At 39.9% G+C, this 23835-nt stretch overlaps 6 protein-coding genes across 6 annotated transcripts; 4 read left to right on the forward strand and 2 right to left on the reverse strand.

Moving 5' to 3' along the window:
* Positions 1-556: 556 nt before the first annotated feature.
* On the reverse strand, positions 557-1880 carry LOC136267751 (N-acylethanolamine-hydrolyzing acid amidase-like). Its single transcript, XM_066062918.1, has one exon. The coding sequence runs from the start codon at positions 1662-1664 to the stop codon at positions 624-626; it is 1041 nt and encodes a 346-aa protein (XP_065918990.1). The 5' UTR covers positions 1665-1880; the 3' UTR covers positions 557-623.
* Positions 1689-7095, forward strand: LOC136267748 (ankyrin repeat domain-containing protein 29-like). Its single transcript, XM_066062916.1, has 11 exons — positions 1689-1848; positions 1897-2017; positions 2069-2167; positions 2221-2319; positions 4713-4814; positions 4867-4965; positions 5581-5682; positions 5999-6097; positions 6551-6748; positions 6798-6885; positions 6933-7095. Exons 1-11 carry the CDS (start codon positions 1796-1798, stop codon positions 6989-6991), a joined length of 1119 nt encoding a protein of 372 aa, XP_065918988.1. The 5' UTR covers positions 1689-1795; the 3' UTR covers positions 6992-7095.
* Positions 7096-7724: 629 nt separating this feature from the next.
* On the reverse strand, positions 7725-8653 carry LOC136267753 (pyridoxal 5'-phosphate synthase subunit PdxT-like). Its single transcript, XM_066062920.1, has 3 exons — positions 8605-8653; positions 8215-8561; positions 7725-8164 (listed from the first exon to the last, which is right to left on the reverse strand). The coding sequence occupies exons 2-3, from the start codon at positions 8542-8544 to the stop codon at positions 7787-7789; spliced, it is 708 nt and encodes a 235-aa protein (XP_065918992.1). The 5' UTR covers positions 8545-8561; positions 8605-8653; the 3' UTR covers positions 7725-7786.
* Positions 8430-15251, forward strand: LOC136267752 (pyridoxal 5'-phosphate synthase subunit SNZERR-like). The gene is made up of 10 exons (XM_066062919.1): positions 8430-8561; positions 8605-8691; positions 8746-8781; positions 8834-8934; positions 8981-9061; positions 9123-9243; positions 14261-14407; positions 14642-14824; positions 14873-15051; positions 15105-15251. Exons 2-10 carry the CDS (start codon positions 8670-8672, stop codon positions 15180-15182), a joined length of 948 nt encoding a protein of 315 aa, XP_065918991.1. The 5' UTR covers positions 8430-8561; positions 8605-8669; the 3' UTR covers positions 15183-15251.
* Positions 15252-15263: 12 nt separating this feature from the next.
* LOC136267749 (endophilin-B1-like) lies at positions 15264-20827 on the forward strand. The gene is made up of 9 exons (XM_066062917.1): positions 15264-15427; positions 15533-15674; positions 18118-18270; positions 18516-18649; positions 18702-18794; positions 18852-18941; positions 18999-19111; positions 20081-20222; positions 20604-20827. The coding sequence occupies exons 1-9, from the start codon at positions 15314-15316 to the stop codon at positions 20703-20705; spliced, it is 1083 nt and encodes a 360-aa protein (XP_065918989.1). The 5' UTR covers positions 15264-15313; the 3' UTR covers positions 20706-20827.
* A 62-nt stretch (positions 20828-20889) lies between these two features.
* On the forward strand, positions 20890-23319 carry LOC136267747 (conditioned medium factor-like). The gene is made up of 3 exons (XM_066062915.1): positions 20890-22467; positions 22522-22719; positions 22940-23319. Exons 1-3 carry the CDS (start codon positions 20890-20892, stop codon positions 23144-23146), a joined length of 1983 nt encoding a protein of 660 aa, XP_065918987.1. The 3' UTR covers positions 23147-23319.
* Positions 23320-23835: the final 516 nt, after the last annotated feature.

Consider the following 23835-nt stretch of genomic DNA (forward strand, 5'->3'; position numbering starts at 1 on the left):
GTATTGCATAGTACATAAATGGTTCATGGAACAGACTGGAATCAATTAAACATGGCCTTCTGGTATGATGGGTAGGTTTCCTCGTTTGCTGTACCAAAATTATGTTTTGTTATTGTTAGTACAGCTTTACAATGACCAGCACTGAAGGTCTGATGGCAACATGTGCTGTTTTATTACCAATTGTTGTTATTTAGAAATATTTTTGTGTTAAAGTCGCACTAGCTAAATACATGCACTAGCTCTTGTTCTACTACATGCTATCTTATTAGCTGTACTGCATGGGCTCCTTTAAAGTGTTACTTAATTTATTGTAAATTAAGTGCTTGCCTGTTTCCTGTTGCACAATGTATTGTCACTTAGAATGAATGAAATTTTAGTGAACTCTTGCTAAAATTTCATTCCTTCAAAGTAAGAACTTGCCCATCTTTACTGCCGTATTTCTTGTGAGGTGACAAGAAACAAGGAATCTTATTATGATGACCTTCGGTACATTGTAAACCATGTATCAACACTGAAAGTGACAGGCCATAGCTATACCACACAACAACATACTACAAAATTTATCAAAACTCAAATGCAATCTAAAATATACAAGTATACATAAAAATAAACATTCTAACCAATCACCACGCCCACGTGGCATAATTGTTGGGGACGGCAGCACACATCAAAGTGGTGTAGGTGGTACTATTGTTAAGGACAGGGGGTGTCTTCAGCACAGAGAAGAGCTCATCAAGTGAGATATTTTGACGACCAATCTTGTTCATGTGTTGGTTGGCTGGGTCCCTACGATCATCATCTTTAGGTGGAGGCTCCCAATGATCATAATTAGTCTCAACTAAGAACCATCGTTCAGGAGGATCAAGTGTCCACACATCACGTGCAGTAATCCTGTCTCTAGTTATCACAGCTCCTTCACCGGACTTAGTTCCTGCTATGATGATGTAGGATGGAGCAATAAATGTTGTGTGAGATAAGATGTCAAGTGCTTCTTTGTAACTCTGTACATTCTCAAGTGTGTTCCTAATGAGGAAACTAACAATTGATGCATTCTTTGCCAGTAAGGCTGTTGCAGCGTTCATCCAATGCTTACCAGCGTCACGTTGGTCCAGTGATACGCTGAACACATAGGGTCGTTGTCCAGTCAGTAGCCCCGTGTATCCCGCATAAGTCGTGCCGGTATACACGGTCCTGCCTCCTCGTTGAAAGTTTGCAACTAGCGTAATGTTTTGTAGTATCTGGGTGAGTTGATAGTCTAAGTTTCTAGCATGATAAATACGTCCCTCCTCGTCTTCAGCTACAATGCTGGTACATCCCGCCAACAGGTCGTAGAGAATATTAAGGATAGCTATTTCACCTACAGATGTTTTACTTCTCTGCCCTATCCCCAGTATTTCAGCGGCATATGGCTCAGGAAGGTAGGTATCCACCGAATCACCGACAACGTCTAATAGAGGTAGGACCTCCCCAGGGACGTACTGTTTTATCGCGGGGATTAGCTCAGGAAAAAACTCTGCGAAATCGTCCACAACTTCATTCCATCTGGTCTCAGGTGCTGCATCCAGATTGATATTATACGATTTGACACTTCGCGGATGTGCAGATTCCGCGATAGCTGCGATCAAGGCTGCGATGATCAGAACTAAAACTGCAAGAGACTTCATCACCGTCTTGTGATTTGTTGATCAAGCGCGTGATAAACTTTTAGTTTGTAGTTTTGTATGCGCCAAGCCAGCTGATGGCGCGACTGCGCGACGACGGTGATAGTACCGATATATCTTACATTTGATGTACAATGGCTGATTTACCCCCTACAGCCACGTCGGGTGTGTTCTCCGTCTATTCCAGGTGAGCGAAAGTGTTTTGAATGTTAACTTACATGTCACGTGATCCCAGGAATAATAGGGAGCTGGAGGGCGACATTAACGCGCAGCTTCGTGAATCGTGTCAAGAAGGAGAGGAATACGAAGTGAAGCGCCTACTGAAGGAGGGTGCTGACAGTTATACTTGCGATGAGGTACAACTAATACTAATAAAAGCACCAGCACGTAATCACATTTACCAATAGGACGGATTCAATGCTCTACACTACGCCACATCTGCAGGACACCTCATTTGCTGCAGGTTGATACTGAGTAATGATAATGACATTAATGCTCAGAGTAATGTAAGCCACAACACCCAACCTGTGGTATAGTGTGATAATATTGTTACTAACAGAATGGATGTACTGCACTGTATGTAGCTGCTCAGAGTGGCTATACTAAAACTGTCAATGAGTTGATCAGTAAAGGGGCTCAACTGGATATTCCCACCAGAGTGAGTAGTGATGTTGTGGAGGGGCTGCTCTAAACTATAGCATGTTTACAGTGTGGACTGATTATGCACCTATTATTTGTAACCCCCAGTATGGGCTAAATAGGGGGATTTACGAACACATTTGCCCCCAGTAGTGGGGATTTTGACTCCGAGCTTTAAATTGAGTACAGGCTTGTGTGCAGGGCACATCCCACACATGCTTGTACATATGAGGTGAATCGCTAATAAATTGCGGTGGGGATTAGTGGGGGATCGGTAGGGGATTAGACAACTGGCTATGCCCCAGTAGTGAGGCTTTTGCTCTTGCAAAAATTTTCAAATCTCCCCACATAGCCTGTACTGGTTGGGATAGAAGTTTAACAGGTGCATTACTAAGAAAACAGTTTTAAAAGAAAATTTGAGAAGCCAACTTGATAATAGCGGTGACAGTATAAAGCAGACATGTGTGATTAGGCTTGATCACAAGTTTAGAAACAGACATACTGAATCCTGTACTTTTATGGCTTCTCAATAAGAAATGTAAACTTTGATGGCTCATAAATGAAACTAGTGTATTTTACTTTAAGGGCTCCAGTAATAAAAGAAATGGGAAAATCCCTACATTGGCATGTTACCTGTTCAATGCTGAAGTAGGAATTTTCTCACATAGCTACTGTCATTCATATAATATTGTTTCACTACCTTTTATTGCTGGAACCCTACTTCATTTTAAGTACTAGTTTATAATTTTTTTTGTTGTAGCATAGCTATGATATACACGTGTGGCTGTGACTGCTTTATTAGAGTATCTTGATATCACTGCTGAGCTATGCAATAGATTCAATGCCAAATATGCAATGTTTTCTACAGCAGCTGAGGATCATTACAAGGTGCATTTGTCCAGCTTTGATATCATTAAGGGTGTGGTGGCATGTTCTAATTGTTTGAGGGTGTGGTCACATGCAATCGTTTAGGAAGTGTAGCTACATGCACCCACTCCCTCTCATAGCACTTCAAATAGTTTTGTGGCATCTAAATATGCTCCTCTGAACATTAACACCGCTGTATGGTTTCCTGGCATGAAGAAGAATGTACAGTGGAACCTCTCTTATCTGGGCAGTCTGGTACATACTACTGTCCTATCTCAGAAATGTCCGTAACTAAGAATAGCATGCTATTATGCTAAAGTGACTAATTAAAAAAAACAACAACAAATATTGCCATTATTGCTATCAGTTAGTGCTATGCAGTTTAGTGGGCAGAAGGGAAGTCACTACAGAGCAATTATGGTCACTCCCCTGGGCTGTAAAAATGCATTATCACCTAGCAACCAACCGGTAGTTATCCTTGTGCTTTCATCTAAACCAAACTTCATTATGGTCAATAAACTACAAGCCACATGGCCAATTTGGGCTGTCCAGACAATGGAGGTGCCCAGATAATAGAGGTCTGGATAAGGGAGGTTCCACTGTACAGTGCAACTGAAGTGTCCTGATTATCAAGGTGTCCTTATTTTTCAGGTCAGTTTACATGCTAAGAGATACTTTGGGACCATTACTAAGTGTTCAGATTGCATGGGTGTCCTCATTTTCAAGTGTCCTCATTTTCAAGTGTCCTGATTAACAGGTTCTACTCATGGTGCAGTTGAAGATAAAAGGAAAGCAGAAAGGCAGACACTCATCAGATCAAGGAAAGACACATACCACCCGTGAGTTTGTTATTGTGGTGTGAAATGGTGGCTGTGCGCTAGCCTTGTGAGACAATGTCTGGCAAGCAGGCAGACCAAAAATTTGCTTGTGTGATCATTAAAAGTTCTATATCCTGTAATGTTTTCTTCTTGTTTTTTAACACTGGGTTTGATATTAGATCCGCTAAAACGTAAAGGTGATTTCATCACGTATGGTATCTCTATTTTGGCAGGCACCGTTCATTTTAGGGGGAACCCCACTAAACAGTACTACTATGTATATTATTTGATGTCAGACATTTGAATGAAAAAATTAATGAAATATTTTTAGCAGGTAAAGCAGTGCCTCAAATGAACCAGTGTTTTTGAGAAATCAGTTTTACATGAACGTACTATAATCGCATGTGTTGTGAACATTTTTTTCCTGTTTTGTGGCAGACTTTCCACCGGCCATCAGAAAAAAGTGACCTGGTCATGTGAAACAATGCAAAAGGGTCTGACTACACTAGGCTATAATCACTTACCTGACTCTTGTATATAAAATAGATTTATTTGGCAAGCATTGACTCGATGATACTGTTGCTATGTACAACATGAATAAGGGTAGGTAGTGAAAATAATTTTGCAAAATCAACAACTGCTTCTCCTGTCAGCATCTGTTTGTGCTTCCCAGTAGCTAAGGCAGTCCCTTATACTGTATGAATGACTATACCATATGTCATGTTAGTCCACAGGTCACACTGCTCTAGTAGTAGCTGCGGAATTTGGATATCACTACATTGTTCAGGCATTGGTGGGAGCTGGCTGTAATACTGCTCACACTATTAGGGTGGGTGTGTCATGTTACCATGGTGTGTTGTCATGGTTACACCATTATACAGGGTGGCTTCACAGCGCTACATGTTGCTGCACAAAATGGACGAGTCGAAGTGTTATATCACCTGATTAAGGCTGGCTGTGATGTCAACACTGAAAATGATGTAAGACCAGTGTTGTATTAATGTCCTAGTGCACCAAGGAGGGGAGGGGAGTAGACACTTGGTGGGAGTTTAATAATTTGGTTCCCTGTCTGTGTAATACTATAGTTAGCCATCTATGTATAGGCAATTGATAAGTGTTTATGAGGAGCTGTGTCACTGCACGTACTGGCTGTAAAATATGTTATTTTAAACAGAGAATTTTTCACAAAGTTTGCAAATTGATGTACTACTTGTGCAAATTGTTCTTGTGAGGTATCAACATATACCCAGCTATAATATTTCTTGAGCCTTTATAAGGTAGGTTGTTCACGAAGCCTCTCCATCATAGGTGTCAGGTTATTTTTATTATGAGGGGAAGTTCACTGATTTTACCTTGTAAAGATGCTTACGTTATGCACTGTCAGTGGTACCTCTATCTAGTTCAGTCTAGTGGATTTTCTCTAATACAGCAGTCATTTAGCTGGCAAATTGTTATTTATTATGCACATGTAAGTGACATGTGTTGCGTCTGTTTCACATGTAACATAATTATTTGAGTATTAGAAGTATTTTTCTGCATCATTAATTCCAAAACAGTTAGGTTGTTGTGTTCAATCAATATTTACAATTCCTTAGGGAGGCTGGACACCGTTCATGATGGCAGTATGGCATGGTCACTATACAGCAGCTGAAACACTACTGAAGATGGGTAATGCTGTGGTGGATGCAGAGAACGAGGTATATTATAGGTATTTGTAATAGAGGCTGTGCTGATACCAATAATTTTGTTGCAACAAAAACAGGCAAGTTTGGTATTCAAGTACTATGTAAAGAGTCATTGATTGTTGCAAATATTAGTACCGAATTCAGATACTTTGTTTGAAAATACATGGATATTTTAGTAAATTTTACAGTATACTCTATTACGTTGTACCTCAAATCAGTTACAGTTTTGAATATTGGTTGTTCCTATTCACAATCTGAATGTGAGATGTGGTAGTAGTACCAGCTCTATAGTAGTACCTCAACAAGTCATGTTATTGTTGTGTTGTAGAGTGGGCGGACCGCATTGTGTCTTGCGGCAGTGAAGCATCCTCAACTGGTCAAGTTATGTGTTAACAATGGAGCCAATGTGAACCTACAAGATGCTGAGGTGAGAGCAGCCATAAGATACAATCTTTCGTGTTTAAAGTCATCATTTTTGAGCTTATATACAATGTTTAGTGTGGTACAATATTCCATACATGGTCTTACCATTGGTGCAGCTTATATGTACCTCTTGTATTTATGTGTGTGGAAATTATAAGCCATCATTTTTTTAGAACGCTTGAAGGATTTAGCTGCTATTTTTCAAGGATAAAGTGATCGTGGTTTTATTTGGTAGGGAAGTTTGTCACTCAAATTTCTAAAGTCTTACAGTAAATTGATGTGGCTGAATGGTATAGTGTTTGCCACTATCCATTTTTTAATATTGTTTTGGCTGTGCACATGTCATTAACGTGTAAATGTGGTATGGTCATCTTAAGTAACTGCTCCACTAATCACATAATATATTAGTGTAAATGTCAAACATGTGTGAGACAATGGTCCACTACCCCCCGTACAGTATGGGTGGACTCCATTACACTTTGCTGCTTCTACTGGTCAGTTGGACATCATCATATTTCTCAACGACCATGGGGCAGACATACATATGCAAGATAAGTATGGCCGCCTACCCTATCACCTCGCAGCACAACAAGGATATGGTGCTGCCGTGGAAACATTTCAAATGTTGTGCGTTAACCCGTTAATAACAGATAACGTAAGTGAACATAAATATAATTAAACAGTTGTAAGCTTTACACATACAGCAAGGGTTTACGGCTCTAGACTATGCTAAAGAGAAGGGACAACAAGAAGTAGTCGGGTATATCAACAGCTACCTCAATGGGGAAACAGGTAAGAGGGAATGTAATGATGTCTTGTGTGCACTTGTTTTATACTAGTCCAAAAGATCAAAGAACAACATCAGTTCAAGTTAGATGCACAATCTGAACAGAGCTAGTGATGAAGCCATACAGGACAAATGTTATGTAAAGTATCCATGACAACGCATGTTTACCATATATGTTTTGTATTCAACACTTCATTATCACCTGGAAAGTGTGACACATGGGTTATTTGGATATAAAGGGGCCTGTTAACTTTAGTATCTGTTAGTTGGTTGGGAAAGTGTGAAGTATGTTGAGCCATGCTCAGAAGCAACAAATATCCAGTCTGCCATCTCACGTACAGTGTGACCTATGGAAAGAGGATAGATTGTTGCAGCAGAGATTGGAAGAGCTGAGAAAGGAAACTGCATACATTGTAGGGAGCATTTCTCGCAGCCAAAAGGTACTCCACCGTAAACTAAAGAATCTTGAGCACAGAATGTCCACCTATTCTTCAACCACTCAACAAGAAGAACAACAAGCTGATGGTGACTTAGTATACAGAAAGAGGAAGACTGAAGTAAAGAAGGTTACCCCAAAAGAGTATTTTACTGAGCTGTTGTCTTCTAGTAACGCTAACAGACTGCTGAAGGATTTTGATTTGAAGTGTGAGTTGGCTCCGACCCATGTTGAGTCTGGTAGCAAAAAGATGTCACAATCTGCTCATCCATACCGGAAGAAGACATCATTCCGTGACGGTGCTTCATCATCCTTCAGCAGTCGCAAGCAACGCAGCAAGTCTGCCATTGAACAACGTGTAACTAGTAAATCAGCTACAAGGAAAAAACAATTATCTCATAATTATCACCCCACAATTGTTGATTGATTGTTAAATTAATTGTGTTTATTTTAATAAAATAAAAACTACATCATGACATTTTCATACACATTTTAAGAAAGTAGCAATGCCATCTAGTATCTGTGGTGAGCTCTGGATGGAAACAAGTAGCCATTAGGTTATTCTGTCGTACAGCAACTGGTGTGGCCTTTCCTTCACTCTCCAGTGTTGCCAGCACCTTCACCTCTGGTTTATCAACAGAGAGAATTCTAGGAGACCTTAGGAAAATCCCATGATACTCGTCTGGCTTTGCTGCACATTGTGAGGTAGTGAGGGGTGCATGTGATCCTATGGTTGTCAAGGACTGGTTGCTATGGAGAGCTGGGTCAGCCAGTTTCAGTGTAGCCTCAAAGCTGTCCACTTGTCGTCCAAATGAGTTACGAGATGTTGTGACATCCAGTCCACCTATCTGTGTACAGTGTAAACTAATGGATTAATGTGATTGGTTAGATAGCTTACTAGTGCTTGACCGCCTTCTTTCTGTCCTTCAAGTTGATTGGATAAAAGAATTAAGCCTGCGCATGTGCCCAACACTGCTCTTTTCTCAGTCCAGGACTTCAGCAGTTCACCAAATAGGTTCTTCCCGAAGAACAAGCTCATTGTAGTGCTCTCCCCGCCAGGAATAACTAGTCCGGCCAACTCAGCTAGCTGGCTGGGTTCTCGTACCTCCACGACTTGTACGCGTGATTCACAATCAAGCTGTTTGGCTGCTCTTCCCAACATCTTAACATGTTCAATAAAGGCTCCTTGAATAGCTAGTACCCCTACCAGCACCTTATCAGTGGCCATATCGCTACACCACCCTTTCTATTGTCTCATTATATTACATTAAGATAATTATTAAGATTGATCGATTGACGGTCGATCGTCACGTCGTGTTAGCTAATTGTCACGTGTGTACATTTTGAAGGGAGATGGAAGATCAAGGCGTGAACAGTAAGACTTCAAATTATTTGTTGTAAGTAAGGAGAAAACTTGGTTTATTTCTAGAAAGCGGTGAAGGTGACAGCGATGCAAAGGTCACTGGTAAGGAGGTGAAATTTTTACAAACATTGTTTGCATAGCATTCTGGGGGCAGGCACTTTCACTCTTAAAGCTGGCCTAGCTCAGATGCTCAAGGGTGGTATTATAATGGATGTGACTGACGCGGCACAGGCGAAGATTGCTGAAGAAGCTGGGGTAGGTTATTGCATCATAACGGTGTGTTCTATTAGAGAACTTGTAGGCCTGTGCGGTGATGGCATTAGAGCGAGTACCTGCTGATATTAGAAGAGATGGCGGAGTGGCTAGAATGTCTGACCCCAAGGTGAATTCAACCATTAACCTAGCTGTGTCTTACGTTAGTGTACTTGTCATCCTCCTTGTAGAAAATTAAAGAAATTATGGCTGCCGTCACAATTCCTGTAATGGCAAAGGTTCGTATTGGTCACTTTGTTGAAGCTCAAATTCTGGAAAGCCTCGGTGTGGATTTCATCGATGAGTCAGAAGGTGTGTCCATAAGACATTACTGATGTTCTATGGATCAGTTGTTGTTTTTTTTAACAATGCAAGGAGACTTAATTCCACTATTGTCCTGCACAAAATACTGTAGATGGAAGGAATTACTAAATTAGTTTCATCAAAGAGAAAGCTGGTCAAACATCATCAAATTTTAAGTCCCTGAAATTAGACATATGGTTGGTGGTCTACTGGTAATGAAATAGATCAAAGCATTACTAAAGTGTTGAGGTTTACATACTTAGTGGCCTGTTACTGTTCTAGTAATAACTGTTACTTAGTTGCTAGGAGGTAGTACATTGTTACAGCCCAGTACATTGACCATAAATGTTCTGTGGTGAACTAATGATTGCTCTGTGGTCTCTGCTATTGTGTTAAACCTGTTCACAGTTCAGTTGGTACTTTTAAAAGACAGCTATATTTTTGTTGCGTATAATTGTGTAAAACTGCAAAGACAAGCAGCTGTGGAATTAGCTGGTTAATCCAAAGTTCCAGGGCGGACACGTTTTAAGCGCTATGCAAAATTATTGCTTTAATTGTTCCACTTGGTATTTTACGTGAGCCTCAATAGACCCAATACAACTCTAGCGAATGGTGGGGTTGAATGTGGTAATCGAATTTGGTTTAGTGTAAGTTTTAAGATGGTATGTTTGTTTTTTTATAAACCCTTTGGTTTATGGCGATATTAACAATGCCATGTATATTGTGTGCAATTACCTCAGCCCTTTGCATGCCGCAACAATAAACATTGCGTGGTAACTCCTGTCGTAAGCTTAGTGTTCTTCAGCACTTTATAATCGAACCATTTGTATAATGTATTTTAGCAGCGCTTAAATCGTGTCTCTTGGTCTCAGCACTTCTTTTGTAACACACTTTATGGATATTCATGACGCTTGCTCACCAGTATTCACACTCAAAATGAAGCGGTCACCATTTGATATTTTTCTTACAAGCTTCTTTTGTTGGTCTAAACTTAAGTGCATTCCATTGCAAACCACAGTGAACACTTGTAGTTAAGTGCTGTATTGTGCAATAGTGTCAACCACCATATGTTATAGTTAAAGCACTGCCACGCAAGAAAATACAGCACGAGGGGGCATGTCAAGAGGCTAAAACAGCACAAGGCGAAGCCGGGTGCTGTATTTGCCTCGAGACCCCCCCCCCCCCCCCCCCCCGAGTGCTGTATTTTTCATACACACAAGCATACAGGTGTAGATGATGCTTTAAGTGTTATATTGTACTTCCTGGTTGTCTGGCTCGGAGCAATTTTCTCTATTATTTACATCACTGCGATTTTCGGTGATCAGGACATCAGTAAGTGTTTATATAATCTATTTCTAGTTGTAGAACGGACTAATAGGATTAGTTCGGCTAGTTTTAGCAATTTACAATGTCACGCACACAATCAATCATGCTGTCTTAGTGGAGTCATGTTTAAATAGCTTGGTGATCAGACGATCAGTAAGCGTTTATACAATCTATTTCTAGCCATAAAACAAACTGGTAGGATTAGTTTGGCTGGTTTTAATGATTTATGTCACACATGTGCTGTCCCAGTGGGTTGTTTTCATAACATTCTCCGCATAACTGTACCATATTTTCCCAAGTGTGTTGTATTTGCCCAATTAAGCGCATAACTGTTCTGCAGTACAGTTATGCTGCTAATTAGTACTGTATGGACAATGCAGTACGTCGCATTGCTTTGATCCTCCCATGCAAAGTACAATATAGTGGAAATTTGTGGTGCAAAATATGAAGATACATGCGTGCTTGCCAAAACTGACTTACTGATGAAGTAACCCATTCCCTGTGCACTGGAGAGAAGACTGGGGAAGTGGAGTAAATTTTAATTTAGCCACCGGCTTGGATCATACAATCATTACAGTGGTAGCAGACGGCACCCAATAATAGCCATTCTAGACCAGCTGTGTAGTGATACTATTTAGCCATTAAAAGTATTAATACTGATACAACTTGAAGAATGCGTGAATGAATATGTCTATGTACCACTATGTTGTGAAAACAAGTTATGTGGGAATTTATTTTCGAACAACAACAGGACTTGAGAATTCATTTTCAAAGAGAAGGGCTCTTCGAAATATATCCAAAAATAAAAACCTTCAAAAATTATCTGCTATAAACCTTTTCTTCTTAACTTGACATTTTTGTGCCTGCCTGCTGTTAAAAAAGAAAATTTCAGTATCCTTCTGTTACAGTTTAAATACACATGCACACCCACACACGCACACACACACCACACACGCACGCACACACGCACACAAACACACAGCCTTTATTATGTGGACTCAAAATACAACTAGCACATGACAAAGCCGATAAGCCCACATTTGTCTGTCTGTGTGTTTGTACCATGTGTGGAGTTCATTATTGTTTGATGTGCACTGTCTAAACTGTTTTGTTACCACATCAGTGAAGATCTTAGTAAAATAGTATTCACACACATGGCATTGTATATAATAGCTGTACTATACATGTATGAGAGAAATTAAATGACTGCTTTATTAGAGTATCTTGATTGTTTCTGGTTAATTAGGAGAGGGCCATGAAAAGGAAACCCCTGTGCCCTCTTACATCTGTCTTTATAAATCCGGTTGTTTTTAGCACCAAGTCTGCTATTACAAGGTTTATATTATTACTGTACTTAACAATAGAGCTATTTATTGGTTTGTAAGTGAAGGTTAGTTGTTTCGTGCAACTGAAGGTGTGAAGAAAAGTACAGAGTTTGTGTTTAAAAACTAGTGTGTGGGTTTTGGTGTACAGAAGGTGTACAGAAGGTGTATTACATAGAAAGTTTTAGTCATGCTAACAGTTTCACCACATCATAATGATTGCACTGAAATATTTGGATACCTTCCTCATCTAGTTCCTCTACCATTTGGGACACCTTAAATAGAAATCCATACTTACGTTTACTTAGGACTTTGCCACCGTAACCTTGAACATCTCTCAAGGTAGCATTCCTGATGCATTGGAAGTCTTATTGTAGTCATATAATCAAACATAAAAAAATGGAAAATTTTGATCATTGGAAAAATAACCACTTTTTAGCTTGGTACAATAATCCCTTAAGTAGGCATAGTGAAAGAATGGCTACATGACAGAAGCTCTTGTGGGGGTTTTCTCAGAGGAGGTACAACACAAATTAGTGCCATTGGAAAGAATTTGCATATTTACTTAGAATTATTAAATTGCAAAAAGAAACATTTTAATAGATTTTAAAGCTCCCTGGACACTCTTTACTTCGTTATCTGCAGTACTCTCTTCCCTGGTGGCTGCTTCTCCTCCATTTCGTACATCAAGTTATTTCTCACATGATGAAGTTTCCAACAGATTGAAGTAAAATTATCGGGGTTGATACATTAGAAAGCTTTCAATTGGTACATAGTTTTTAGCTGTACCCTTCTGAAATTGTATAAACCCTATGGCTCACGTTGTACATCCTCAGGGGTTTGCCTGGCTTTATGACTCTAGGGTTACGTGTTGTACAAATTATATGTGTGTAGTGTCTATTTACACTGTTATGAAACAGTACAAATATGGCTTCTCTCTACATGATTTGCATAGTACCATGCGTATATACGAGCTACATCTCATGTTGAAAGTGGAACAGAAGGGCAGCAAATGTCTCATGCTCGATCTGCCGTTGGCAATCAGTACTGCAAAGTGAATGAAATTTCAAACTTATATTCCATTCCTGATTTGTTATTTTTACTAAGGTACCAGCTCAACATGAGCACACTATATTCTATTATTTTTATTTGTGTAATTCGAATACGTTGCTCAAATTTTATTATTCACTACACAATGTAGTCTCACCTATCTCTACTTCTGAAGCAGTAATAACACAATTTAATATATTATTTCATGATCAGTATTCATTTCGTAGTTTCACACATTTCAGAGTTAGAGACTACAGGCTGTACCAATATCAAAATTTTATGGTATGTGAAATGTTGTGTAGATGATTCCTTATGTTTCCCACAGTCTGACATTCATGTAGTTTTTGTAGCAAGTTATACCACAATCTAGTGGATGTGACAAGTTTTGCAAATGATTTGTATCAATACTAAGTGTCATGTTTAGTTGTATACTATGTGTGTTCTGTTTCGTTTCGCTGAAAGTCCGGTGCCATTCTTTCTTTTGATGGGCTCACCAGTTGTAATTATGTTAAAGAGGTAACAAACAGATACAAGAGAAAAATTTTTATTTTTTCTTATACTTGTCAAAATTGCTTCCATGTCCAATCTCTATTGTTCAAGCCCCCAGACCCACATTAATATAAAAAATCCCCCCCCCCCACACACACACACACACACACACATACAAACTTTCAGCCACCCATAAATGTATTGTTCAACTGGATTACTACATTTCATGAAATTTCCAAGGGCGTGGCCAATGAGTCATACCTGGCTGCTGCTGTATTAGTAGTTGACTGCTCTTTTAGAGTACCACAATCGTTTGCAGTAGTATTATCCAAGCTCAGTTTTTCCTATCAAAGCAACCGCCTCAGTGGTGGTTGCACCACTGGTGTTGTCCATCTAATTTCATTCAGTCCTTTTATCCCTCTAATGAACGGGCTACAGTACAGAGTATCACTACACATGTTAATATCCACCTTCACAGATGTATTTCTGTGTATTTCTGTATTGCTACAGATGTCTAAACATATCTAAGATGTACATGACCCCATTATTGACCATGTTTTGGTCTCACTGTGGTCATTGGTGGCCTTCAGTGTTCCACTATTGCTGTATAGCTGTTATGTGAGGAACTTTTAAGCTAGCTTAATTCTCTGTTTCCATCATTTTTAGCATTTGCTAAAGGACTAAAAATCTATGATAAACAAATGTTTTGCTGTTTTATGGGTTGCAATAGATTTGGCTCAAAAATAGCAGATTCAATACTATTCCCAAAGTATTTTAGGCTAAAAATTTTCTTCCTTCAAAATTTGTGGTCATGCAGTATTGTTGTATGTATTATGCAGTACTAACTCCGGCCGATGGAGAGAACCATGTTGATAAACATCCCTTTAAGATTCCCTTTGTGTGTGGGGCACGCAACCTCGGTGAAGCATTACGGAGGATATCAGAAGGAGCAGCCATGATAAGAACTAAGGGAGAAGCTGGAACAGGTGAGGCCACAGTGCCCACCCACTGTAGCAAACTTCAAAATAAGTTTTTTTTTATTTGCTATAGTTTTACCACGAGTTAATAATAGTGGAGAGGAGAGTGTCAAATGCAATACAGAGGGATTCCATCATGTGTTAGCAAGTACACACTGGCAGAACAAAGAAACTCTCCACTATTATTAACTCTTGGTTTTACTGAACAGTGATCAAGTCATGGTGGTATTGTTACACCTACAGGTGATGTGGTACAAGCTGTCAAACACGCTCGTGCCATCCAACAAGAGATAAGAGTAGCTCAATCAATGACCAACACAGAACTCTATGGCTATGCCAAGAAACTGGGGGTTGATGTAGAGCTGTTGAAGAAGACAAGAGAGTTAGGTCGTCTACCAGTAGTCAACTTTGCTGCCGGAGGATTAGGTGAGATAAAATGGCACACAGATCATTGTACAGTAATTATTGTTCCAGCTACACCTGCTGATGTTGGCCTGCTAATGCAGCTTGGAGTAGATGGTGTATTTGTAGGATCTGGTATCTTCAAGAGTGCTGACCCTAAGAAGCGAGCAGCAGCCATGGTACAAGCAGTCACTCACTATAATGACCCTGCCATATTAGCCAAAGTCAGCGAAGACTTGGGAGACCCAATGGTCAGTGTTTGCCAAGTCTTGTTACATGTAGATGTATTTCACTCCTTTTGCAGGTTGGAATTAATTGTGATGAATTAACCCAGAGATGGGCGGGAAGGGAAAGTACCCACAAGGACTCCTCATCAAACTAATTACTTAATATTATCAATGCCCTTTAGAAATTTCTGTACACGTACAAATATTTTTCGCAAAATTAAAAACTGAGATCACGTCACGTGTTGCACGCGTCACGTGCTGCACGAATATATTTAAAGTTGTGATAATGGCGAGCGGAGAGAGCAACGTTGACGGGTCTGTAGGGGGGACGTCAAGCGCGAAAGAGAAGTTAGCCACTTTTCGTAAATTTGCGTCGGTTTCGTACACCAGAGCCAGACAGGTGAGCTTACTTGATATCGTTAAATCGCTTTTTAAAATTTATTTGAAATTCCGGCGATGTACATTGTCTTGTAAATGCATCTTTGTGCTTATCTGCTCGTTCCAGTATGCTTCGGAGCGACTGGGTAAGGCTGAATTGACGGAATATGACGCAGAACTGGAGAAGCTACTCGAGCAATGTGACAAGATCAAGACATCAACTGAACGAATCCTTAACTGGGTGGAACTAATACTGCAACCCAACCCAGGTATGGCTTCAGTTGATAGTTAAGCTAGTAATGTGATAGTTTGTCACATTGGTGATTTGTGGGTTTTGTGTGGTAATGAGCCAAACTTTAGTGCTTTCCAAGAACTGATTGTGGTCTGGACCAAGTTGCTGGCTCCTGGATCAATTCAAGTGGGGATATTTTATACTTTCCATCCAATTAGTCAGCCAGACATGTCAGGACTTAACAAGTTGAGTGAGAGGAGTCCTTTGAAAAAAGCCAGCAAGAGCATGTACCTTATTAGTAAAGTGGAAAGGGCAGTAAACCACAAGTAAACATTCTTGAATAATGTTTGACTGATGGCTACAAAAACCAGTAAACTGGCGTTTTACAATTGTGTAATAGCAAGAGAGTAAACGAGGGAGAGTGTCGAACTGTGCTATTCACTGTGAAAAATGAGCCCAAGTCTCCTATGGCATCGTTCAAATGACTCGGTGATTTGTGTTGATTGGTGACTAATTATAAGTGTACAGGGTGCACTTTGTATGCGTGACTGTAGTACTGGGTGAAACTCGAGAAAAGTATGGCGTGAAATTGAAAGGGCATCATTCACACCTCTTGTGTTCTCAGCTTTGGGAGGAATGAGCAAGCCTGCAGAAACCACCTACAAAAGATTAGCCTCACTCCTTGCTACAAAGAAGAATCAACAATATAATGTTATGATCACCTTTATTCGCTGCAGATTATCTTTTTCCCTACTACGTTCAGCTATCATTTGTCTTCGTGGAAGTCGTTCTGCTGCTGGTCGGCCTCATAAAGATCTCACTGACTTTTCTCTTGCTGTGAATGAGGGAAAGCTCCCTCTTTCTGACTGATGAACTATAAAAAAATAAAGTATGGCACATCATATGGAGGAATTTGCCATACAAAGAGAAAGACACAAGCAGCTAACCTGGAAAGCAAATATCGAGGTTTCATCATGGTCGAGCAAGGTCAAGATTTGATTCGATATTTCATCATTGCTGCCATCCCCTGCCTCACCTTGACAGTTCTACTAGCAAAAGTGACATGTATAGGTGGAATTCCAGCTATTGCGATTCCATGCGGACCACCCATCAAAACATTTAAGGTGTTAATTCTGAGCAATAAACTTCAGTCAGGTTTACGAGAAGAAGGGTTACTTTATGGGCTCATTTTTCACGGCCTATAGTGTAGTTCGACACTCTCCCTCCCCATTATATACTCTTGGTAATAGTAAGTTGGCTTATTATCTTATCATTGGAAACACTGGCTGAAGAATAAACCTTTACGTCACTAAAATGGCAAGTGATAGTGTGGGGAATTTGTACAGAAGGGTATTGGAGAGATGACGTTTTGTTGTAATAGCATTTATGTTCCTGCTGGGGTGAAGTTGAGACATACATACTTAAATACAAGTATGCACCATTTTTTATCCATGTCAGAAGTTAGGTCTGGTTTCACCAGATGGGCACATTGCCATAGCGTAGTCATTATCCAATGGTTCCATGTTGTGAAAACCACAAAGTTCATAATTGTTACAGTCCCTCCTATATACTATCACAGCCATTTTGTCAATTATGACATCACAATGCTGATAAGGTCCATACCTGTGTACAAAGTATTGGTGTTAGTCATTTTCACCATCACTCTCAGATTGGTACATTATCAGTGCATCATTAGTTGTTATTTACATATGAGCTCCATATTAGCTCCAATCATCTGTCACCATGTACACTGGATACAAGTCGAGGTCATGTATTTCACCCAATTGTAAAACTACTATAGCAGGGTGTGGGGTTGGTCTTAATTCAGTTAAATACTTTATTTGCCAGTTCACTGCTATGCATTGTACAATATTAGTATACTAGTAGTATACTAGTAGTATAGGGTGTATTTGAAAAATTGTTGAACTTCCAACTGTTTGATATCTTGATATGTCAAATTTCTGTCATTTATGTTAGGTAGTCCAACAACTACATCAGCCCAACAACAGATACAGTGAAAACTCACTTAGAAACTCACCTTGTTATTTTAGGTCCCAGGAAGGTTAATTTCTTGTCTTCATTAGTAAGGTTGCCTTATGGCAATATTTTCAGGTAGCCGTCTGTCCAGTAACAATAAATATTGGTATTTTATTGTTAGAGACACTATATTCCTAACCTACTGTCTGTTTTATGTTGTCTATATGTCACAATGTATTGTGTGCCAGTACCTATAGTATTTTGTAAACTGGTAGAGTAGTCATGTTCTAGAGTACCCACAAGCCATACCTTAGTTACTTTAACAAGAGTACAGTAATGGACTCCTAATGAATGGTGGAATTATATCTACACACCAACTACTAACTTTGCTAAACCTTACTCCCTCCTGTGGTATGTACGTACCAAGAAATATTTGTGGTTGTTAAAATTATAAATTATTATAGTGCCACTCGTGTGGTTATATGTTTATGTGCTTGTTAAAGGAGTTCGTTTGGAGGACAAACTGTATTCCACCTTCCATCGGGGCCAACAATCGGAACAGCAGAAACAACCACGAATCCGTAAATCACCTTTTGAGTATTTGGGAGCTGAATTCTTGTACAGTGGAAATAGTTTTGGAGCAGAAACACAATATGGTGAGTATATTGAGCCCCCTACAGTTACTACAATCCATTTAGAATAGACTTTTATAGTCATATTGGCCTATATACTGAAAAGGTCATTGTAGTTTACAACATAGTACTAGCTATTTATCGGGTATGAATGGTTAGGGACAAATTCTTTACATGTTATTGTGCGGGGTGCTATGTTATCAGTTTCACCATAGCTGTGTTGTTTATAACACACACTTTTTGTTGATGGGATATTGAAATGGTTACAGGTTCATACATGGTACGGTGTGGTGCAGCACAAAACAAGATAGGTGAAGCTGAGAAACGACTGCTGGAGAAGGGCCACACAGAGTTTATTGCTCCATTAAAAGCATTTCTGGAGATTGATATCAAAAATGCACTGGTCAGTGTGTTAAATGTGCACACGTGTGTGTGCTTATGTTGTAATAATGTAGCGTGAAAGACGTACACTAAACATTCGGAGGATTGACTTGGATGCTGCAAAGGCAAAAGTCAAGCGAACAACTTCAGCAGAGAGAATACAAGCAGTATGTGTGACCACATGACAATCACAATCACATGGTAAACACATGCCCCCCCTACAGGCAGAAGCTGAGCTACGCATGATCCAACATAGTTTTGATGAGCAAGTTGAAGTGACAAGAAGTGTTCTTAAAAAAATTGTTGAGACTCAAGTGAGCTAGTGTAGATCATGTGAGCTATTGTGCAGACTAGCCCTTCCCCCCTCCTAGACCACACACAACGGATACATTCAAGCTCTAATTGCTGCCCAGCGAGAGTTCTTTAGTGAGTGTGTCAGTCAGTTGAACGAGATTAGCTCCAGTGCACCCCCACCTAGTGTCCAGTAAGTAACTCACTTGCTATGTAATGGGTAGTGATCTTACCATTATGTAAGTCACAATGGTTACCACAGCTATCATGTCAGAGTAATTCAAAGGTAAATGTGTGAGGTGGGTCAGCATAAGAGGAGACATTTTCAAGTTGGCTGGTGGCATTGTTTTGTAGTGGGTCACATTTTAGTCTAGTTTGTTTAAAAGTTATTCAGAAGTTTCAAGATTTATCAGGAGAACCATTGATATGTGCGTAGATAATAGATACCCCTACCTGGATTGGAAGCACACGTATAGTGTCCATACAAAAGTACGTGACTATCCGCGTTTCATGCATGAAGTTTTGAAACACTTTCTCACTCGAAGATTCTGTTTTACTGTTTGGATACAGCTCGGTTGTTTTAACTGGTAAGTTTAGTAGATTGTTTCTTGGATGGCGATTAGCCTACTACTGGTATAGGCGCTTTCCATATAAAAAGTATTTGCACATGTTTGGGAAAATGGCGAGTTGAACAAGTCTAGTTTAAGTCTGATACTTATTAGTTACTAGTGCTACGTGTACTGGTATGGATTTCATGGTATATTCGCTCCAGTTTAACCAAGTTCACAAATCCTGCCTCTCGTATCAACCTTTCGTGCTTGTCAAACTTCTAGCTAATACACATCAGTACACCCACTATGAATAGGCCAAACCTTATATTCCATAGCGCTGCACCTACTACTTGCCAGTAAGGAAATCATGTTCTTATAAAATCCACTCCGGGTACTGTGTACAGTATAAGGGGCGTAAGTGCGAATAGATTAGGTGGAGCTTAGAAGTTACCAATCCAATATGGGGTGTCTATTATCTATGATATGTGTGTAGCTAAAGTCACGATGATGCATCACTTTTGCATGGCTTCAACTGGTGTACTGTGCTTTTGTGTCATATGTGTTGTGGGCCTGTTAGAAGACACAATATAATGATATTGTTGTCATGTTAGGATACCTGCCACATCATTTTTGACATCAAACACATTTGAGGTGAATGGTATCCAACTGGACCGAGATGAGACTCGTAAAGGAAAAGTGTTGTACGACTATGAAGCTGAGAATGATGGTGAATTGTCAGTCACTGGAGACCAGGTAATGTGTAGTGTGCATGTGCGTACGTGTCTGTCTGTCTGTCTGTCTTAGTGTTTGTAGCTTGTCTGACGTACACACCTGACTAACACTGAATTAGGGATGCTACACCTTTACATTGTTATAGAAAACAATTGTGGTAGTCCCTACATAACTATTACCTGTGAGGGAGGCGTCTGTTCCTAAGTGGCTGTTTGTGTTGTAGGCTAGTTGCCTACTGGGAAGGGTGGTGTTTCAAATATGTATCTTAAAAAATGAACAAATTTTGTACACAACTGTTGTCTTCATTCATGTATGTAGCAGTGAGGGCTGATTGCATGTGGCTGTGTATGGCTTATTTGGGAGGGAAGGCATGACATTTCACATTTGTAATGTATTTCATAGGATGTGATGGCCACACCCATACCTGGTGACACCGATTATTTAATGATTGAAGTTGATGGCAAGTTTGGTAAAGTACCAGGAACGTACATACAGTTATTGTGAGATGATGAAACTGAATGACACACTGGTATACATGTGACTTTGTCACATGTAGAAATTGTTATTGTATAGTTGTGTTGTTGTATTTCACTGTATGGATGAAATGATGAATTATTTTCACCATCTTTTGTGGGCATAACTTTATATAAATCTACAAGCCATACACAGCACACACACACACACTGCAATGTTGAGATACGAGATGTTTTCCCTGCTTGTGCTGGTCGGACTGGCTCATGCTGTCACTCCACCACCTTACAAGACACTGATTGGACCACCTAATGATTTTGACCAAGTGAGCACGTTCAGGGCAGATGACACGATAATGTCAAAGGGGTGTGCAGTACGACCTAAAAATGGAGGGAACTCAGCTACCAATGGCATGTGGGAAGGAGGAGTGCCCGTTGATTCATGGCCATTTACTGTCACCGTTTGTACCCAGCTACCTGACATGATTAAGATGTCATTCATGTTGGACAATTCCCCTATCAACTACTGCTATGAGAAAACAGTTGATGTTAACATGAACACTGGTGTGCCCTATCCTTGTCGTAACTTCCAGTTTTGTAATGGGACCAAGACAGGAATGCTAACAATCCAGTTATCATGTGATGCTAACACCTGCCCTGAAGGCACTTTTAATGCATTTGTGGAGGTCACATTTCCCAGCAGCAAAATTCAGTTGGTCTCTGAAGTGACAACTCGTAATCCAATTATAGGGCAACCTGTTACAGTAGTAGCCAGATTGCAAGATGCATCGGGTGAAAACATTAACCCCATAAAGGTCATCTCTGCCATAATGGACATCATCTTACCTGATGGAGGTGTTATCAGCAAGGTGATGGAGATATTCAAAGATGGGTCAATCATTGGAAAATTCTTGCCATTCCTCAAGAACTCAAACACGGACTATAGCAGCCTGGTGGACACCGTGTTCGATGTAATCGTGAAGGTGACAGGAATGTCTGAGGATGATGTTAAGACTTACAGAACAGCTGCTAACTTCCTCATACCCACACTACAGCACTTGTTCACTAGTGGTTCAGTGTCAGTTGGTAACATGTACACACACCCTGAGACCAATTCTCAAATGGTTCAATTTAAAGTCCCTGTCAGTGTCCTACAGCAGTCAAAGAACAACAACTATCGTTACTATACTCAAGTCTGGGGTACCAGTCACAATGGTACTGCTGTCCCAATCTGTTGGATGAGTGGACTGGTCAATATTGACATTGATGGCAACAATACTGGTGAATATGTGAATGGTCACTTTAACATGGAAATGGACACAAATTGGATGGTGGCAAGTGAAACACTATTCCCAGTACACTTAAGAAACTTCTCAGTGGATGAGACAGTTGGTTTTGTTGAGCTACAGAACATTGATACTCTAGAAGTTGAACATGACCCTGAGCTGTTAAAATGGAGGCCTAAGATACGTCCAGAAGACGTAAAGATAACCATGGATATGATCGAGGGGTATAATCCTTATAGGTACAAGCAGAATGAAGCAACAGAGGGAAAGTTGATGCTCGTACATGGGTACTGCTCAGCTTCTGAAGCCTTCCCTACGGACCAGTTCAATAATTATGTTGTGTTTGCTGATTTTGAGCAGGGACGTCCAGTGGATGAGTTTGCTAAACTGATTAGTGAATTTGCAACTTCACAAGGAATTGACGCCTACAGCATAGTAGCCCACTCACAAGGCGGCATGGCTGCACTCCATTTGCTGACATACTACCAAAGTGGACTAGATGGTACCCAGGTGAGTAACTCCTAATAATTATATGCTGCGATGTTGTTACTTGGTGCCCTACAGAATGGTGGTAGGAAGATTCAAACTGTTGGAACAAGTTGGCAGGGTACTCCACTGATGGGGGAACTAGCTAACATTGCTGGAATACTCGGGTTTGGTTGTGGAAAGGTAGCAGATCTCAGCACAGATGTGGCGTCACGTTGGCTTAGCAAGATCCCAAGTGGCAAACAAATGGAAGTATATTACTACACTACTGAAAATGTAAGTACATGGCAAAACATTGCAGTATGCCGAAATGTGGCCAAAGCCACTTGGACGCTTATCCATGGTTATATTTGTAAGGATCTATGGAATGGTTGTATAAAGAAGTACACTTACTTCAAGGCTTAGGCACTTAAATTCAGATGGTCTTTTGAAAAAGTGTATATATCAGGTGTCCTTCTAAAAGGGGTTCATGTAGTTATTGTCATGTGTTCCACAGGGACCAGGTTTTCCATGTAACCTAGCAACACAGATCCTCCTGAGTTCTCCTAATGATGGGGTAGTTGAGAAGAAGAGGGCCCAATTGCCATTTGGTTCTGCTGTCGACCATAAGGTGGGGCAGTGCCACAGTGAAGGGATGACCTACCCCCCACAATGTCATGATGCTGCAAGAAATAGCGAAATGAACAAAAATGCTGCTCGCTAAACTTTTGTGCAAACAATTAACTGCATTTGACAATAATTAGTACATTATATAATTTTACTGTATGAACATTACATTATTGTTCTGTGAGAAACACTAGGAATGGTACTAGCCCTATACATCATGTGTATGTTAACTCAAAGTTTAAATTTGTAGATAATCATAATTAACATTAATTTTGCAAACAAAATATATATAAGTATAATGTGTCAACAATTAATAATAACTTTAACATAAAATAGTATTTACCCAATTATAAAGGCCAAACTTGTACTAAGGGGGCTTCAGTTTGAGTATTAATAGTGTCAGTAAGAATGAACAGACTGGTGAGTTTGCAGGCCTATTGGCTGGTCTGACCATGTTACTTACATTACTAAAAAAATCAGAGCTTTTCTGCAAGTAATCTAAAAACGTTGTCTTAAGATATAAAATGTTACAAGTCTTTTGTTTGTCTGATTTTAGAATACTGCTCCACTGTATGGGTTTTGATGCAGTATGTATGACTAGATTGATTTTTCATACACTGAAAACCTAGCCACATACTATTATTGTATATATAACAATCTTCATATTCCTACTTAACACGATCTGCACCCCTCATATCCTATACGACACGCTCATCATTTTAATGTACTATATATATATCAAGACACACGGTAGTATGTCGTGCGGCCCAAGAAGCCGGCGCGCCA

The sequence above is a fragment of the Dysidea avara genome, chromosome 9, assembly GCF_963678975.1.
Source record: "Dysidea avara chromosome 9, odDysAvar1.4, whole genome shotgun sequence".
NCBI lineage: Eukaryota > Metazoa > Porifera > Demospongiae > Dictyoceratida > Dysideidae > Dysidea > Dysidea avara.

Excerpts from the sequence above, each read along its gene's own strand:
- LOC136267751 (XM_066062918.1), bottom strand. The coding sequence starts at position 1,664 with ATGAAGTCTCTTGCAGTTTTAGTTCTGATCATCGCAGCCTTGATCGCA.
- LOC136267752 (XM_066062919.1), top strand. The coding sequence starts at position 8,670 with ATGGAAGATCAAGGCGTGAACA. Across the intron at positions 8,935-8,980 it reads AGATTGCTGAAGAAGCTGGG|GCCTGTGCGGTGATGGCATT; the intron begins GTAGGTTATTGC and ends GAGAACTTGTAG. Across the intron at positions 9,244-14,260 it reads TTTCATCGATGAGTCAGAAG|TACTAACTCCGGCCGATGGA; the intron begins GTGTGTCCATAA and ends TGTATTATGCAG.
- LOC136267747 (XM_066062915.1), top strand. The coding sequence starts at position 20,890 with ATGTTGAGATACGAGATGTTTTCCCTGCTTGTGCTGGTCGGACTGGCT. Across the intron at positions 22,468-22,521 it reads GTGGACTAGATGGTACCCAG|AATGGTGGTAGGAAGATTCA; the intron begins GTGAGTAACTCC and ends GGTGCCCTACAG. Across the intron at positions 22,720-22,939 it reads ATTACTACACTACTGAAAAT|GGACCAGGTTTTCCATGTAA; the intron begins GTAAGTACATGG and ends TGTGTTCCACAG.
- LOC136267748 (XM_066062916.1), top strand. The coding sequence starts at position 1,796 with ATGGCTGATTTACCCCCTACAGCCACGTCGGGTGTGTTCTCCGTCTAT. Across the intron at positions 1,849-1,896 it reads GTGTTCTCCGTCTATTCCAG|GAATAATAGGGAGCTGGAGG; the intron begins GTGAGCGAAAGT and ends ACGTGATCCCAG. Across the intron at positions 2,018-2,068 it reads ACAGTTATACTTGCGATGAG|GACGGATTCAATGCTCTACA; the intron begins GTACAACTAATA and ends ATTTACCAATAG.
- LOC136267749 (XM_066062917.1), top strand. The coding sequence starts at position 15,314 with ATGGCGAGCGGAGAGAGCAACGTTGACGGGTCTGTAGGGGGGACGTCA. Across the intron at positions 15,675-18,117 it reads AATACTGCAACCCAACCCAG|GAGTTCGTTTGGAGGACAAA; the intron begins GTATGGCTTCAG and ends TGCTTGTTAAAG. Across the intron at positions 18,271-18,515 it reads TGGAGCAGAAACACAATATG|GTTCATACATGGTACGGTGT; the intron begins GTGAGTATATTG and ends AAATGGTTACAG.
- LOC136267753 (XM_066062920.1), bottom strand. The coding sequence starts at position 8,544 with ATGGCCACTGATAAGGTGCTGGTAGGGGTACTAGCTATTCAAGGAGCC. Across the intron at positions 8,165-8,214 it reads AAGAAGGCGGTCAAGCACTA|ATAGGTGGACTGGATGTCAC; the intron begins GTAAGCTATCTA and ends CACTGTACACAG.